The sequence below is a fragment of the Camelina sativa genome, chromosome 8, assembly GCF_030686135.1.
Source record: "Camelina sativa cultivar CO46 ecotype springtype chromosome 8, ASM3068613v1".
Lineage (NCBI taxonomy): Eukaryota > Viridiplantae > Streptophyta > Magnoliopsida > Brassicales > Brassicaceae > Camelina > Camelina sativa.
Genome location: NC_141887.1, coordinates 4527950 through 4546430, shown reverse-complemented (window position 1 = coordinate 4546430; position 18481 = coordinate 4527950). Strand labels below are relative to the sequence as shown.

At 38.5% G+C, this 18481-nt stretch overlaps 2 protein-coding genes and 1 pseudogene across 3 annotated transcripts; 2 read left to right on the top strand and 1 right to left on the bottom strand.

The window, feature by feature from the left end:
• Positions 1–1086: 1086 nt before the first annotated feature.
• LOC104706206 (S-adenosylmethionine decarboxylase proenzyme 4 pseudogene) lies at positions 1087–2932 on the top strand (annotated as a pseudogene). The gene has a single exon (XR_015563224.1). The product of XR_015563224.1 is annotated as an S-adenosylmethionine decarboxylase proenzyme 4 pseudogene (transcript).
• A 1933-nt stretch (positions 2933–4865) lies between these two features.
• LOC147939673 (uncharacterized) lies at positions 4866–5752 on the bottom strand. Its single transcript, XM_087462967.1, has 3 exons — positions 5457–5752; positions 5317–5362; positions 4866–5125 (listed from the first exon to the last, which is right to left on the bottom strand). The coding sequence occupies exons 1-3, from the start codon at positions 5589–5591 to the stop codon at positions 5079–5081; spliced, it is 228 nt and encodes a 75-aa protein (XP_087319093.1). The 5' UTR covers positions 5592–5752; the 3' UTR covers positions 4866–5078.
• Positions 5753–5956: 204 nt separating this feature from the next.
• On the top strand, positions 5957–9028 carry LOC104706204 (receptor-like cytosolic serine/threonine-protein kinase RBK2). Its single transcript, XM_087463247.1, has 9 exons — positions 5957–6316; positions 6447–6538; positions 6627–7070; positions 7158–7409; positions 7495–7649; positions 7830–7909; positions 8012–8147; positions 8274–8423; positions 8557–9028. The coding sequence occupies exons 1-9, from the start codon at positions 6243–6245 to the stop codon at positions 8737–8739; spliced, it is 1566 nt and encodes a 521-aa protein (XP_087319373.1). The 5' UTR covers positions 5957–6242; the 3' UTR covers positions 8740–9028.
• Positions 9029–18481: the final 9453 nt, after the last annotated feature.

Here is an 18481-nt window from a genome sequence, read left to right as displayed (position 1 = left end):
ATCTCTGGCCGTTATCCTTATTTGACCGGTATGGAAATTGGTAATGAACCATTATTTGCTTAGGATATGTGGAGCATTAAAACATACGTATCATTTTAATAATACTATATGTTAAGAGCGGTCAAAAAAAAAAACTATATGTTAAGAATGATTTGACCTTTCGGGTTACTTTGATAAAATCATAGCCAATTTGTTAAGGGTAATATCTTTGACGGTAGAATTAACAAACTTACATGTTAAATTTCCATGCCTAAAATGCGACCAATGTTTACAAGGTAGAATGTATGGTCACCCACAACTACAAGTAGAGCAAAACAATGCTGCCTTAAAATCTAAATATGTCTGTTTTTACGAGAAACAAAAAACAAGAAAAATATATCACTTGTTTTACGTGGATCGGTGCATATTCCATAATATTATTGAACGAAATAATTTAAACTTTGGTTGTCCTTTTTATGTGCATTAGCGATTGTTTGACACACAAGCCACTGAAATTGATGTTTCTTGTAGACACTTGTTCCATTGCCTTTCAAGATCTTTTGTGTCTTGTCCACGATACAGTGTGTGTGTGTGTATATATGGCTAATCAGATATATTATTTAATATGGGCTAAGTAAAAGATATGGGTCCTTTTTGGCATGATGAGTGATATGTAACTGGTGATTCGAACCAACATATATAAGAGAGGCTGATTACTGAATTGAATTGTTAGAGCATCTCTCACCTTGAAATTTTGGATGATATAAACCACTAAAAATGTAATGTCATCTTCTTTTAATTCTCAACAATCAATTAACGTCGCCAATCTTTAAGTAACATGATTGGCAGCTTTTAAACGATACATTTTAATTGCTAACATTTTTGAATAACTAATTCTCTTTGCGATTATACATAGTTTTACTGATAACATAATTATGTGGACTCAAAAATTACATCAACCAGTAAGTTTAATGACCCCAAAAAATGATTTTCTCAATTTCTTGATAGAATAATTATGTCCATTTTCTGTTCTCATGATTTTGCATGTTGCAATATTATCAACCAGAGAACTAGCCAGCATATCACACCTCATGGAGGATATTGAAGATGAAGACTAAATATATTAAAAAATTTAAATAGAAGAAATTAAAACATACAAATTTGCATGCGCATAACCCATAAATCTCCCTCTCATTACAGAACACAAGAAACAGAACAGAATCAGACGCACGCTATTACACTAACTAGATCACTCACATACACAGATTCACAGATACATACATGCATACATACAAAACAAAACACAAACTCTCATCATCTTTCTCGTTCATTATGCCTACAATCATGATTCTTGGTCTCTTAACCCGCATGCTCCTCCTTCTCTATCCTCCAAAATCTCTCCTATAAATACCACTTCTCTCCCACTAATCACCACTACCTCTCTCTCTTCAATCTCCATACACACACAAACACATCTCTCTTCAGCTCTGTTTCCTCTGTTCTGTTCCTAACATCTTCTCCTGATCTTTGCAATGTCAGTACCCGGGTTCGAGGGATTTGAGAAAAGACTCGAACTTCGATTCTTCGACGATGACAACTCAATCACCAGTAGCCCTATGGGACTCCGTCTAATAGACTTCGAATCTCTAGACCAAGTCTTAAACGAGGTTCAGTGCACGGTAGTCTCCGCCGTAGCGAATCGTAGCTTCGATGCTTACGTACTCTCCGAGTCAAGCCTCTTCGTCTACCCAACCAAAATCATCATCAAAACATGCGGCACCACGCAACTCCTCAAATCGATCCGACCGTTGATCCATCTCGCACGTAACCTCGGCCTTACGTTACGCGCGTGCCGCTACTCGCGCGGCAGCTTCATCTTCCCTAAAGCACAACCTTTCCCTTACACAAGCTTCAAAGACGAAGTCCTCGTCGTCGAAGAAAGCCTTCCCAAATCTCTCTGTTACCGCAAAGCCTCCGTCATGACGCCTTCTAATAACCCCTCACGTGCTTGGCACGTGTTCACAGCCAGCGCTGACGTGGAATCCGACGAGCCGGTGGTCGTAGTCGAAGTCTGCATGACGGAGCTCGACCGAGTCAACGCTCGGAGCTTCTTTAAACGGAAAGGCGACGAGAAAAGCAACAGTGACTCCGCAGGGAAAGAGATGACGCGGCTGAGCGGTATCGATAACATAAACGCAAACGCTTTTATCTGCGACTTCGCGTTTGATCCTTGCGGCTACTCTATGAACGGAGTCGACGGTGGCCGTTACTCAACCATCCACGTCACGCCTGAAGACGGTTTTAGCTACGGGAGCTTCGAGTGCGGTTTGTCCTTATACGACGATGGTCACGAAGATATATCCGAGGTGTTAAGCCGTGCCATTGATGTATTCCGGCCAAACGACGTCTCGATCGCCACCACTTACGGCGGAGAGGATTATAACCACGAGGTGACGAAGCGCGTGGAACGCGTGTTGGCTAAGAAGCTTGGTCTTAAGTGCCGAAGCCGTCTTATGGATGAGTTTCCAGGCTCCGGAACAGTCGTTTATCAGTCGTTCACGCCTCGTCGGAAATAGTCATCGCCGGGAGAGAGGAGTAAAAAGGCAAAAAAAAAAAAGGTTTTTTTCTTAAATTAGGTTTTTTCTTAAATTAGGTTTTTTAAAATTAGCTGCGAAAGGACAAACAAAAAAGAAACAGGTGATGACGTGGAGGGAGACGATTGGTTGACATGGGGATATATATATAAGTGGGAACATATGATCATGCACCCCACTTTGCACTTGTGGCAATGTCACGCCTAAGCATTTATGAGGTTCAGTGTTGTAGAATTTTAGTGGGGGAGGGTAAAAATGGTTTGCTCTGTTTTCTTTTCTCTTTTTGTTTCTTCTTGTGTTTGTTTTTTTTTCTCCTTTTTAATTAATTATATTTCAATTTAAATTATATTGAATCTCTACATCAGACTGTTGATATAAGGTTAAATCGTTCTCACTTTATATGGTTACAAATTCATTCGCCCACCCTAACAAGTATTTTACTTAAACTAATCAATGATGTGAAATATGTTGTAAAACATTTTCACAAGATCTTTCTTAACCTTTTCAAATTAAACAAATCTTTCTTAACTGTTTGAGATATGTTTTGTGGTTAGCAAACATATCTCATCAAGTCTTTTTTCAAAAAAACAAAAAAAAACAACATATCTCATGACTCATCACCAAATCAGAATTCCCACCACACTAATATTCGACGTTAACGATTTTGTTTAAATTACTGTTAGCAACATCGCTTACTTTTAACAAATTTGTAGTATGTGTAGTATGTACTGTCGTATCACTTTGTTGCTTGTCTCCGTCATAGTAATTTTTTTTTTTTTTTTTTTATCAAAGTTATTTTGTTTTGTCACACATATTTTAGCGCAAGGCTACTACATCGAATACGGCCAAGCATACAATAATCAAAGAATGACACATAAGTCTTAAAATTATGCATATTGGGGGGTCCAAAAGTTTATAATTTTTTACCCCAAAATTTGCATAGCTATAAGACCTTGGCGGAAAATACCTTTTTGTTTTGGTATGTGTTTGACATTGAAGTTTCAACTTTTAACCAAACCATAAGAAAAGGCAAAGAAATAAAATATTTTTTTAGTAAACAAATTAAAATCCAATTAACAAAGAAAAGGACAAAAAAAAAAGCAAGGTTACACTTTTTGGTTGCTGACCTTGTAAAAAAACAATTAAAGATATTGTACTAATATGTTAATATGTAATTACTTTTGATAATCACGCATGAATGTAAAATTTTCCACACCCAACATATCAAAATCCAGTTTGCACGTGACAATAATTGGCTAAAAAGTAAACCTTAATTTTTATTATTTCCACTGTCAAAACATTACTTATCGTAGTTCATCCCAAGTAATAACAGTCAAAAACTTTTTTAAGGAACTTACTTGCTCTTCTTCACCATCAATTCGTATATTTTCGCACCATCACGCGTTTTGTACCCTAATCATAACAGAGAGAAGCAGGATGAAACTAAAAGGATATGTTAATACTAGAACCGAGAAAGTTGTAAACTTAGGGACTTACAAACTATATGAAATGAACTTATTCAACTCATTTCTATCTGGTTTCACACTTTCACTCTCAACTTTCTCTTTCGCTCGTATGTTGCAGAATAAGCTTTGGAATAAATTTTTCAAGTTCAGATCCCAATTCAGTATCTATTGAGTACTTTCGGAAATCTACTCAGAAATCTTGCTCTAAACTTGAGCATTTAGGATTCTTGTAACTTTTCTCTATCCCAACAAACTTGTCTTCACCTAAATCTCTCAATCTTGAGGACAACTTGTGCACTACTTTTCTCGGAAACTCTCCCCTAGTTAATGCCTGACTTGTAAGAGCTGAAGGCGACGGGTATGTTCACTACCCTCCAAGCTCTGCTTCTAGAGTGAGGCAGAGGTGACAGGTGACAGACAACATATGCGAGAGAATGAAGAAGAAGACTTCCACCTTTGGTTCACAAATAACCTTCTCTTACGGAACAGAGACTCTTATCCTTTCTCTTCTTTCTTTCTTCCTTGCTTTGAAATCATCCAAACGAAGAGTCTTTCTCTTTTAACTGTGAATTTTAAACCATAAAAATACACAGGATATCTATAGCTATAAATTCCAAACAACCTGGGATTGTTCGCAAAGGAGTCAAATATTCACAACCTGGGATTGTTCGCAAAGGAGTCAAATATTCACGAACTCAAGAGAGGGCAAAAAAAAACCAAATTTAACTAGAGTAAGAACACAAACAAAGTTGTCTGAAGTCTGACCAACACATCCCCAACACCATTGCTGTTTTTCTAATGCGAAATGACCTTATGACTCAATAGATGACAGCAAGAGAAAAAAATTCTCTGCAATTAAAACAGAAACCAAGATTACATTGTATTGTATGAAAGCTTGTGCATTTTGCAATCCCCCACAAGGCAACAACAAAGAGGATACAAAAGAATCGTTCTTTATTCAAAGTGGCTTACTCAATAAGAAGTAACTTATCAATCATTACTAATGAATCAGGTGTAAGCTCTTCTTACTCAATCTCTGTCATTTCTTCATTCTCCTTTCATGGCATTCCTTCAAAGCTTGAACATCTTTTGGATCACAAATGATAAACAACAAAAAGCTAATCAAACATTTGTTTTTGTCCCCAACTCACACAGATTAAGTACACAATAATGATAGTTAATCCCAATTTCGATCGATTAGGTAAGAAACCCTAAACCCCCTATTGAGCTCTAAAACCCTCAGATTTTGGAGATACAGAGAGTAGAGTGAGACTTACGTTTCTGACAAGATTTCCAATCCCTATTGCTATCAACAAGACAATCCTGCAAAAGGGGATGATTCATTGAAGATCATCAGGGTAATAAAAAAGAAGTGAGATTTGATTAATTTTGTTTGGGAAACAGAACACAAAAAAACCTGTAATGACAAATAGAGAGAAGAACACTCCTTTAGCTGCTTAACATTCTCGTCGTCGTCGTCTGCGTCCATCTGATGGTTCGGCGGAGGTGGAGCTTGCGTCTCGGAATTGGGTTTCTCCGTCACTTTCTCCATTTCAACGCTTCTTCTTCACCTGAGAGGAAAATTCAGAACTCTCTCCCCGTCGTTTCTTTGTTTTCTAATGGGCTTTTATATTTCTTTTTAACCTAAAGCCCAGGCCCATTTAGTTTGTGTCTAGCTCTGATATAAAACAGATTATAGAAGTGGTCGTCGACATGTAGATAAGGTTGTTTTTACTTCTGTACTTAATGAGTTCAGGTCCACTACTGCAACCTTTGTCGGGTTGTCATGAAACTCATTGTGCCACGTGGCGTTGTTAACCCACCAGAGTGTGGGGTGGGGTAGCTATCGCAATCAAATAGTAAATTGTTGTTTCTCTTCTTGCATAGAGAAATAGAAACACCTTCACCAACTAAAATGTTGACAAATTGAAAAAGAAAGAGAAAAACATTATAAGTCTGTTACTCTAAATTTAGGATTTGAACAAAATTATAGAGGATATGCTCTGGCTTATTGACAGTCTAAAATGCAAAAATGGATATTATTATCTTCATCGTAAAAGAATTAAGAAAGAGGGAAGATGCGTATTTTCAGTTAATAACAAAAAAGAGGGAAGACGATCATGTCTCTCTCTTTCTTTAGTCTTTGACCTTCTTCTTCTCTCTCTCTCTTTCCCTTTTTTGTCTCGTTTTCTTTCTCCAATCCATGGAAGGTGTTCGAGACTCGTCGTCACAAACTCTTTCTTCCACGACATCGTCTTCTTCGTCTCCCTCCGCCTGGTAACTTTTTTTTCATTCTTGTTTTGGTTCAGAAACAAACAAGATTTTGCAAAATGATCATGTACCGTATTTCGCAAGTTATCTGAAAATTAACTCAAATTTTTGTTGTTGTTGTTTGATACAAACACAGCGATGTAGACGTTGAGAATCGTGGAAAACAATTAACTCCTCTCTCTACAAGAAGATCTCGAGCCGGTTTCTCTGATTCTTTCTCTTCTCATGGTATAACTTAAATAATTACATAAATACGTTATGAATATCTCATTGTCCTTAGCTAAAAAGATATCTCATGCTGTTATCTCTGCACAAGATTTATCATCATTCTGCCCAGATGAAGAAATAACAACATTCTGCCCGGACAAATACGAATCAGACGATGACTTATTAAGAAGCATAGAATTGGAAACATCATCTTCCGTGGTGAGCACGTCAGATTCATCATCATCAGAAGCTCGTCATCACCATCATCACCACGGCCACCATCATCATCATTCGTCTGGAGGTTCTACCAACGGGCACTGGAGGAGAGGTTTCTTCCGTTTATTTAAAAAAGGATCATCCGCAATGCCATTCAACACGTTCACACCTCTCAAAGGAGTCCCCAAACTCACCAGACGTAAGAGCAAACGCATAAGAGACAATATGGTACCTGTTTTACCTTCTCTTGACACTGAAGACTTGTTCTACTTCAAACCCTCCTGGAGAAACTTCTCTCTCCAAGATATTCAGACCGCCACAAACTGCTACAGCCGTGGTCCGGACTCTTGTTACATTTTCAATCGATAAATTAAATGAAGTGATATATGTAACTTGAAAATATTGTGGATATTATATATGGCAGAGAATCTGATCGGAGAAGGAGGATATGCGGAGGTGTATAAGGGACAAATGGCAGATGGGCAGATAGTGGCGATAAAGAAGTTGACTAGAGGTTCTGCAGAAGAGATGACGATGGATTATTTGTCCGAACTTGGGATCATAGTTCATGTAGATCATCCAAACATTGCTAAGCTTATTGGTTATTGTGTTGAAGGAGGAATGCATCTTGTTCTTGAGCTATCTCCTAATGGAAGCCTCGCTTCTTTGCTCTACGGTGATAATTTATTTTTTATTTGACATTTGCAAAGTCATCTGAGGTTATTTGGATTACTAACAGAGATCGTTATAACATTTTTTAGAGGAGAAGGAGAAACTGAATTGGAGCATGAGATACAAAGTGGCGATGGGAACAGCAGAGGGACTGTACTATCTCCATGAAGGTTGTCAGAGAAGGATCATTCATAAAGATATTAAAGCTTCTAATATCCTTCTCACTCAGAACTTTGAGGCTCAGGTAATGCGGTTTTTAAGAGAAAGCTAATTAAGATCTTCACACCTTGATTAATATATAGTCTTTTTTTCTTTTGGGAAAAGTATTACCTTAATTATAGTTTTTTTGAAGTTATGATTATTGTGAAACAAGAATGAACTCTAAATTGTATCCTTTTAATATTTTTACAAATAATGACCGTAGATATCTGATTTCGGGCTAGCGAAATGGCTACCGGACCAGTGGACTCACCATACCGTATCGAAAGTCGAAGGAACATTCGGGTTTGGAATCTCTCTCGTTGATATAAATCATGACATCATGTACAGATCTCTTTTTTCATAATATATCTATATCACATATATAATCTCTTATGTGTCTATCAGTTATCTTCCGCCAGAGTTCTTCATGCACGGGATAGTAGACGAAAAAACAGACGTATATGCTTATGGTGTCCTGCTTCTTGAGCTCATTACCGGTAAACAAGCCCTTGACAGCTCACAACATAGCCTTGTCATGTGGGTATGTGATATGCCCCTCTCTTAAGCCCTAGCTAGATAGAATCCTTCGCTCATGCTCTCTTGACCTAGATATTGGTCCTATATATCCCTTGTAATTGATAATACGGGTTATCTATGTTTTTTACAGGCCAAACCATTGATCAAAGAGAAGAAGATCAAACAACTTGTTGATCCGATTCTGGGAGATGCCTACGACGTAGAAGAGTTGGAACGTCTTGTCTTCATAGCTTCATTGTGTATACACCAAACCTCCATGAACCGACCTCAAATGAACCAGGCATGCATAACATAACATCCGATTCCTATCATATAATTAGTTACCACTTTCATATATATATTTTTTCATATCAATGTATATTAATTTGGTCACATATATAACGATGTTTTCATGTATATATATATACATACAGGTTGTGCAGATTCTGAGGGGAGACAAGTGCAGCTTAGATCAGCTAAGAGAGCGAGAAAACTCGAAACTCCAGAGGACTTACTCTGAAGAACTATTGGATAACGAAGAATACAACTCGACAAGATATTTGAACGATATTAATCGACACATGGAGACCGTTCTCGGAACATCCAAGGATTCTTGAAATATCCTACTTGGTAAATGCAAGAAGAAATATTTCATTGAGTATACACATACATATTTGTTCACTATAGAATTTATATGACTGCTGAGGATTGCGAGAGTCAATCCGATCAGGATTGCATATTAAGTTAGAAGAGAACGGACTGAATAAGGTTCAATATTGTTTAAAATATGTTGTAACATGGTGTACGTGTATTTTGATCATGATCATGATGTTGTGTTCTTTCCTTTTTTTTTCCATCTTTGACTTGAACTATATTGTTTGTTAATGTTCTTTTTTGTTGGTCTGAGTTTCCGTCGTTTGTTTTTCATATTCATATTATTTAAAAGATGGTCGCAGATCAGATACCCCAAATTTTTTATGGTATCCATATTGATAACAGAACAACGCCAAAGTTTTTGGTTCCCACTCAAAACGGCAATTTGGAAAAGAAAGTAACGGGCCAAACCAAGTCATCGAAACCCAACAAAACAAATCAAGTTGTCCAAATCAAACCCAACAAACTTAAACTTCCTTCTCCAACGGTTCTCTCACAAGAACACAAACGACGAGGCAAACAACCTGTCGAAGACCGTATAGAGACAATTAAGCTGTCCAACCGTTTTGCCACCCTTGATCCGTCCTGCTAAAGAGGATTGTGGCATCTGGCGGAACACTCTAGACTAGTCGAGAACATATCTAGGGTTTATGGTTTTTGAGTATAAATAAGGTTGTAAACCATCTCTTGTAAATTAAGCAGAAATGAAAGATTAAAGCTTCAACCCTATCAAAGTGTCTTTACTTTCATGGTATCAGAGCACATGGAAATAGCATCCATGGCCTCCTATTCATTTATTTCTCTCAACATTTCAAACTGTGTTACGGTCACACTCACTCAGAAAAACTACATCCTTTGGAAGAGTCAGTTTGAGTCGTTCCTGGCGGGTCAAGGTGATACTAGGATTTTTGTGTGTCTATCCTAGCAGGTCTCAATTAATCTAATGCAGTTGTAGTACATAAGATGTCAATCCAAATGGGATGTTGCTAGCAATTAAGATGCAATCAAGCAATCACAAGTTAAACCAATTCAGGAGAGTGTTTGTCTAACAATCCTAGAATGATAAACGGAAATGAGTCACAGAACTAAAACAAAGATGTATGACAAGAAGCGAAAATTAGTGAAAACAGAAACGAGTCTAACAAGAATTAAACAACAAGAATCGAAACAGTCTCAGGAACACAATAAATATCAGAAAGAAAGAAGTCCTAAGGATGGGGGTAATTGATGTCGGTGGAGTATCCTAGTCTATAGAGTGTTTAACATGCCACAAACAAACTATCCCTAAACAATGAACATCACTTCTTAGCTAATCCAATCTCTTGACAGAAGCTACTCAAACTCAACCACTTCCAAACCTAGCTCTCGCTAGAGAAACATGATCATGCATGGCATGAAAAAAAAAGTTCATTGACGTCAACAAACATCCTAGACAACTAATATCATAGGCTAGGAACATAAGTCTCTGGCAATAGTTGGTCAGACATTTCATCGAACACCTTTTGGGTGCGGAAATGTCTAAGACCTAGTTCCAATTGATCAAAGAGAAACAAGTATTTCTAACTCTAGTCCAGAAGGGAATCATACGAATCTAAGCTTAAACAATCTACATCCTAAGATCCTCCACCTATACTATCCTATCCTCAAGAACTACCACACTACTCAGATCCGAAAATCATCATCAAGGAAGCAAACCCAGAAAACATTGAAGCAAGCATTCTTAGAGAGGTAAAAATGAGATGAACAACTTGTAAAAGAAATCAAATGCAAATACTCAATAAACTCCAAGATGTCGGATTACAAAGTCTCAGAACGTATATGGTGGCTAGGTAAAACCTTAAGAAAAACAATATGAGATAAAAGATGTGATGTCCAAAACCAAGACTTAACAAAATGTATATATAGTAAAAACATGTGAATCCCTAAAACTTAAAACGACAAGATAGAGCGTCGGTTCGGAAATCTTCTGAAGCATGTGAAACCAAACGTCTTTCTTCCTGACATGTGCGATCGGGTCCGTGCGCGTCAAATGGAATGCAATGTCATCGTGGCTCGACCTGGGTGGCTCGAGTGAAGTCGACTCGAACGGACAAGGTGTTGGCTCGAGCAGGTGGCTCGAGTGAAGGCGACTCGATCGACGGTCAAGGTGTTGGCTCGAGCGGGTGGCGACTCGATCGACGGTGATTCGAACGGTGGTGACTCGAACGGCGACTCGAACAGTGCTTCCAACGTCACTTGGATACCTGGAATACTCCGAAATGCACAATGTATGCAAGGATGATGCAAGAACTACCTAGACATGCAAAGTGTAAAGAAAAGACTAGAAAAGTGATACAAAACAACGAGTTATCCTAACTAAATGCATGATAAATATATGCTAAGGACAGACAAAATATAGACATATCACAAGGCTTACTTGGTTTTTTCACCGGTTCCATTTCTGCTCCGAGTACTACGGCGGTTGTGACAGGCATTGACAACACCAGATCAGAGACAACAAATCCGGAGTACTCGACTTGGTACCGTACAGATCAGGTTGTTAAGTCATGGCTTTTGGGCTCTTTCTCAGAGGATATACTGAGTGTCGTTGCTAGCTGCTCAACTTCAACTCAGGTATGGATGTGTCTTGCTAACCACTTTAGCAAAGCATCCTCATCTAGGCTATTTGAGCATCAGAGACGTTTACAGACTCTAGATAAGAAAGATAGGTCTATGGAATCATATCTTAGAGATCTTAAGGGAATTTGTGATCAGTTCGCCTCGGTTGATAGTCCTGTTTAGGAAAAGATGAAATTTTTTGCTGCAATGAATGGATTAGGCAGAGATTATGAGCCAATCAAAACCACCATTGAGACTCTTGTTGATGGTTCTCTTGATTTAACCTTGGATGATGTAATCCCAAAGCTGACTGGTTATGAGGATCGACTTCAAGGGTATCTAGCTGAAACTGCTGCTGCTGTCACACCTCATGTTGTTTTTCATGTCTCTCAACCAACAAATGAGTACTATCATCAAATCAACTTCAGGGGGAGAGGCAATGGCAACAGGAATGGTCGTGGTAGAGGCTCGTACTCTACAAGGGGATGTGGTTTTCATCAACAAATCTCATCTGATGGTTCTCAAATGACTTGTAGCGCAGTGGTGTGTCAAATCTGTGGAAAAATAGGACATCTGGTTCTCAAATGTTGGCATCAGTTCGATAATGGGTATCAATATGAGGATGTTCCGCGAGCTCTAGCTGCAATGAGAATCACAGAGGTTACTGATCAACAAGGTACTGACTGGCTTCCAGATTCTAGTTCTTCAGCTCATGTCACCAACACAGTGCATAATTTGCAGCAAGGTCAACCATACCGTGGCAATGACTCAGTAATGGTGGGTGATGGTTCCTTCCTTCCCATCACACACACAGGTTCAACTAGTATAGCTTCTACCTCAGGTAAATTACCTTTAAAAGATGTACTTGTTTGTCCTGAAATTGCTAAATCATTACTCTCTGTTTCAAAACTCACAAAGGATTATCCATGTATGGTTGCTTTTGATTGTGATGGTGTGTGTATTAATGATAAGGCCACCAAGAAGCTACTGGTAATGGGCAGTCTCCGTAATGATCAATATTGCTTGGAGGAACTAAAGCCGCAAGTCTTCTATTCCACACAGAGGCACTCGACAAGTGATGAAGTTTGGCATAGAAGGTTTGGCCATCCGAATGTACAAGTCCTCCAGCAACTTGAGAAGTGCGGTTCCATCTTGATTAATAAAGTTACAAAGACAGTTTGTGAAGCATGTCAGCTTGGCAAGAGTTCAAGACTTCCTTTTTCTATTTCTTCTTTTACTGCATCAAAACCTCTTGAGAGGGTTCACTATGATATGTGGGGACCCTCTCCAATAATGTTTGTTCAAGGATTCCGCTTCTATGTAGTGTTTTTTGACAATTTTTCAAGGTTTAGTTGGCTTTATCCACTCAAGTTGAAATCAGATTTCTTTCAAATATTTGTTCAGTTTCAAAAGATGGTGGAGAATCAGTTTGAATGCAGTATCAAAGGATTTCAATGTGATGGAGGAGGAGAATTCATTAGTACACAATTTTTGAAACATCTACAAGAAAGTGGTATACAACAGTTTATCTCCTGTCCTCACACACCTCAGCAAAATGGTCTAGCTGAACGAAAGCACATACATGTTACTGAATTAGGCATGTCAATGTTGTTTCAAAGTAAACTTCCTCTCAAGTACTGGGTCAAAGCCTTCTTTACAGTCAACTTCTTGATCAATCTCTTGCCGACGTCAACACTGCTCAATTCAGTCTCACCATATGAACAACTACACAAGAAAAAGGCTACCTACACTGCACTAAGATCATTTGGTTGTGCATGTTTTCCAACATTAAGAGATTATGCCTCCACAAAATTGGATCCAAAGTCGTTGCAGTGTATATTTCTCGGCTACAATGACAAGTACAAGGGATATTGATGCCTTTATCCTCCCACTGGAAGAGTCTACATCAGTAGACATGTAATCTTTGATGAATCTGCTTATCCTTATTCAACAATCTACAGAGATTTACATCCAAAAAAGGTGACTCCATTGTTATCTGCCTGGCACAAAAGTTTTATACCATCTACCACAAGTCCAATGCATTCTGTTCCATAATCAGGTTTGAATGCATCACCATTTCCAAACAAAACACTAGTTCACGATGTCTCTAGTACTCTTGTGAATGAGGAATGTTCTGAGCGTATGACAGGCATTGATCCTGCTTCTATAGGCGACAGAATTTCTCAGTCACAGTCAAGTACTCCAATGATGTCTGAATTAACTGATAGCGATGATGATGAAGAACAGACTACTCCTACGGTTAACAACCATCCAATGATCACCAGAGGAAAAGATGGAATCCGTAAGCCCAATCCAAGATACGCTCTTATGTCTCATAAGGTTTCCTATCCTGAACCAAAAACTGTTGCAACAACCTTAAAAGATGCAGGCTTGACAGGAGCAATGGGAGAAGAAATGCATACTTGCAAGGAAGTGAATACTTGGTCACTAGTACCTCTAGAACCTGACATGAATGTTTTAGGAAACAAGTGGGTTTTTCGTACCAAGTTAAATGCTGATGGTACGTTAGATAAGTTAAAAGCACGACTGGTGGCAAAGGGCTACGATCAAGAAGAATGAATATATTACTTGGAAACCTATAGTCCTTTGGTTAGGACTCCTACAGTGAGAATGGTATTTCATGTTGCAGTCATTAACAACTGGGAATTGAAACAAATGGATGTTAAAAACGCATTTCTCCTTGGCGACCTTGAAGAAAGAGTTTACATAAAGCAGCCAGCTGGGTTTGTTGACAAAGATAAGCCAGATCATGTGTGTCTTCTTCACAAGTCTCTATATGGCCTAAAACAATCTCCTAGAGTTTGGTATGACAAGTTTAGTTACTTTCTCTTGGAGTTTGGCTTTATTTCCAGTCTCTGGGATCCATCCCTCTTTGTTTACTCACACAACAATGACATGATTTTCCTGTTGCTTTATGTCGATGACATGATCATCACTGGTAGCAACTCTCACACGCTAAGTCACCTTCTGGCTGAGCTCAATAAACAGTTTCGCATGAAGGACTTGGGTAGAGCACACTATTTCCTTGGTATACAATTACAATACTTCCCTGATGGTATGTTTATGTCTCAGCAAAAGTATGCAGAAAACCTCTTAATTGCAGCTTAGACGGAGAATTGTGCGTCGATGCCAACGCCTTTGCCACTGGAACTCGACAAAGTACCAGACCAACAAACAGAGTTCCCGGAGCCAATCTATTTTCGTAGTTTGGCTGGTAAGCTGCAATACCTAACGCTAACACGGCCAGACATTCAGTTCGCAGTAAACTACGTCTGCCAGAAGATGCATAAACCAACTACCTCTGACTTTCATCTGCTCAAACGCATTATGCGTTATGTCAAAGGAACCATCACAATGGGGATAACTTACATATGAAATGGTGACTCTACTATCAGTGCTTATAGTGACAGTGATTACGATGATAATGCTCTCACTGCGTACAGTGCAGTGATTATGCCAACTGGAAAGTCACAAGACGGTCTGTTGGTGGTTATTGTACATTTATGGGGATTTATGGGGCCAAACCTAATCTCTTGGTCATCGAAGAAGCAGCCGACTGTCTCAAAAAGCTCCACTGAAGCAGAGTACAAGAGTATGTCTGAAACAACATCTGAAATCAAGTGGATGAGCTCTGTCCTACGAGACTTGAATGTTCCTCTGCACACAACTCCAGAGTTATACTGCGACAACCTCTCGGCAATCTACTTAACAGTCAATCCGCCTTTTCACTCACGGACGAAGCATTTCGACATTGATCACCATTATGTTCGAGAACGCGTTGCTTTAATGACATTAGCAGTGAAACACATCCCTGGTCATATGCAGACAACTGATATTTTCACCAAGTCACTTCCCTATGATGCCTTTGCTCGGTTAAGACTCAAACTTGGCATTGTCTTACCGCCTACACAAAGTTTACGGGGGATGATAACATAACAACACCAAAACAAGAGTTTTTGGTTCCCACTCAAAACGGCAGCACTTTGGGAAAGGAAATAATGGGCCAAACCAAGTCATCGAAGCCCAACAAGACAAATCAAGTTGTCCAAATAAGGCCCAGCAAGCTTAAACCTCCTTCTCCAACGGTTCTCTCACAAGAAGACAAATGACGAGGCAAACAACCTGTCGAAGACCGTACGGAGACAATTAAGCTGTCAAACCGTTTTGCCACCCATGATCCTTCCTGCTCAAGAGGATCATGACATCTGGCGGAACACTCTAGACTAGTCCAGAACATATCTAGGGTTTATGGTTTTTGAGTATAAATAAGGTTGTAAACTATCTCTTGTAAGTTAAGCAGAAATGAAAGATTAAAGCTTCAACCCTATCAAAGTGTCTTTACTTTGCACATATATAGTCCGTTCTACTCATTCATTTGATTTACATATGTTATATTTCATAAATGTTTTATAATAATTAAAAGTATTTGAAAACAAAACTTAATCCAAAAATTATAATATCTGAACACAAAATTAGTTTCACCATTTTAAAGTTTATTCGATTAACTTTTTTTATGTTACAAAAATAAGAATTGTGGAGTCCATCGTTAGTATGTACATATAAATGTAATTTTATAGTTCTATTAAAATAATTTATTAGATATAAAGTTTTCTGATTATTATTATTATTATTTTTTAACATCTTGCTTTATTAAGATTAGAGTATTACAAACATTGTAGCAGCCATTGAGGCAAGGTATCAAATGTTTGATAAGTACTTGACATAGTGTTTGCATAAGTAGAAAACTTGTCTGCTGCTTTATTCCTGTCTCGAGGTACTTGTTCCAGGGAACATAGGGGAAGTTTTGACATCCAAAATCGGATATCACATAGAAGTGGACCGAGCTGTGGATGATCTCCTTGTTTATTGATCAATGTTACAAGCTCTAAATTATCTCCTTCGAACCAAACATGATGATAACCTCGGTAATAAACCTCTTGCAGTGCATTCAGGAAACCTAAAGCTTCTGCTTGTAAGGTAGTATGGGACTGTTTAAGTATAGCACTTTCTGATAAGATCACATTACCACACGAGTCTCATATTATCCATCCGGTAGTTGTGAAAGTTCTTCCTTGAATGAATCCACTATCAAAATTGCATTTAAGCCATCTTTCAGGTGGTAGAGACCATTGTCGATTTGCAGTAGTTATAGTTGTCCCATTATCTTGTGTTGTAGGTTGTGTTTGTGCAGTCATAGCGTCAGTCCATTCACTGACATCTTGGAACCCTTTATCAGCAATAGTATGTGGTTGCTAGTCTATTTTCTGAAAAATGAAATCATTTCTCGATTTTCATATCCTCCATAGCATCCAAAAAGGAAGAAGTCTTGTAGTGGTGGGGAGGTGTGTTTGTTTTTGATAGTTGAGCAACATCCATATCCTTTAAAAATTGCAGTTGTCCGCCAATTGTACTATTGGTACATCTCCATATTGCCTCTGCATACAGACAAGTAAACAGTAAGTGATCGCCCTGGGACAACGGCAGAAACCGTTCAAACCAAACCGATTAACCCGACCTTTACGGTTATCGGCGAGAACTGAAGTGATCTTGTCAAACCGAACGGCGCAATTGATTTTGTGATTCGGATATCGGTTTAGGTCGGTTCGGTAATCGGACCTATCGGTTATCCACAACTATACTACTGCCATATATAAATAACCTAACCCTAAGTAACTCGTGTTTTATCTCACTTTGTCTCCTTCATCTCTACCTCATTCGATCCCAACAATGACGATTCCGACAAAGTTGTAGCAGTTCATCAGTTCAGCCATCTTTTCCGATCGACTTTCTCACTGCGTCTCTTTTTCTTGTTGAATTCTACATCTTCTCAGTCTCATACTCGTCGTCGTCGATTACAACCTCAATTGAAAAGTAAAAGTTCATAGAGGTCAGCTCTTTCGATCCTCTTTCTCTGTTCTTATTACTAGTTACTAGGATTTGTTTGATTGTTTATTAATCTGTTTTAGAGTCGAATGTTATGTGAAAAGAAATTGAAACCTAAACCCTAAATTTATGAAATCGAATTCGATTTCATAAATTTATGGTTTAGGTTTCCATTTCTCTAATTTGTTTAGGGTTCCTGAAATTTGTTTGATTTTTTATTAATCTGATTTGGAGTCGAATGTTATGTGAAGAGAAGTTCAATTGTCGAATGTTAGTGTGGTTTTAAACTTCAATTGTCGAATCTTATTATGAGCTAATTCAAGGTTTTTTGTAATGAATTTGTAGATGTCTGAAGAGTACAATGAGAGGGAACCTACACTTTAACCCGAACAACATGGCACAAATGTTGAAACTGGGAAGAAACGTCTGAAACCTCCATCTGGTGCTGATAAGCCACCAAAGCCACGGAAGAAGTATGCAAAGAGAGCTCCAGTTTGGGAACATTTCATTCAAAGAGATGAAGAAGCTAGTAAGAGCTACTGTAAGTATTGTGGAGCCGAGATTGCTTGTGATTCAAAGACAGTGAGTACTAGCCCGATGATAGGTCATATCAATAGATGCAAACAATACAAGGATTGGGTAGAAAAAGAGAAGCAGAAGGTTCTAAGTAGTGATAATAAGGGGAACTTGAAGGTGATTAACTATGATCTGCATCTGTTTAGGAAATCTGTTAATGAGATGGTAGTCGTCAATGAGTTGCCTTTGTCATTTGTAGAATCTGAGGGTTGGAAGCGGTTTTGCTTCAATATCTTGCCGATGTATAAGCCATTTTCTAGAAGGACTTGCAGTAAAGACATTGTTGGGATGTATCTGGAAGAGAAGGCAGCGTTGAAGCACTATTTTACTGTAGAGAAACAAAGGGTTTCTCTAACTACAGATATATGGACGTGTCCTACAACTTCCTACAGCTACATGGTGATCACAGGTCACTGGATTAATACTGAGTAGGAGTTGCAGAAGAGAATCCTTAGCTTCAAACCAATCACATATCATAAAGGAGACACTATAGCAGGGCAGTTGATGGACTGCTTAGATGATTGGGGAATTAAGAAGGTATTTACGTTAACAGTTGATAATGCAAAGAACAATGACAAGGCTTTGGATTCTTTTAAGGATGTGTTACGGCTGAGAGGAGAAGAATCA

Excerpts from the sequence above, each read along its gene's own strand:
- LOC147939673 (XM_087462967.1), bottom strand. The coding sequence starts at position 5,591 with ATGGAGAAAGTGACGGAGAAACCCAATTCCGAGACGCAAGCTCCACCT. Across the intron at positions 5,363-5,456 it reads CTCTCTATTTGTCATTACAG|GATTGTCTTGTTGATAGCAA; the intron begins GTTTTTTTGTGT and ends CCCCTTTTGCAG. Across the intron at positions 5,126-5,316 it reads TTGGAAATCTTGTCAGAAAC|ATGTTCAAGCTTTGAAGGAA; the intron begins GTAAGTCTCACT and ends GTGATCCAAAAG.
- LOC104706204 (XM_087463247.1), top strand. The coding sequence starts at position 6,243 with ATGGAAGGTGTTCGAGACTCGTCGTCACAAACTCTTTCTTCCACGACA. Across the intron at positions 7,650-7,829 it reads CTCAGAACTTTGAGGCTCAG|ATATCTGATTTCGGGCTAGC; the intron begins GTAATGCGGTTT and ends TAATGACCGTAG. Across the intron at positions 7,910-8,011 it reads AAAGTCGAAGGAACATTCGG|TTATCTTCCGCCAGAGTTCT; the intron begins GTTTGGAATCTC and ends TGTGTCTATCAG.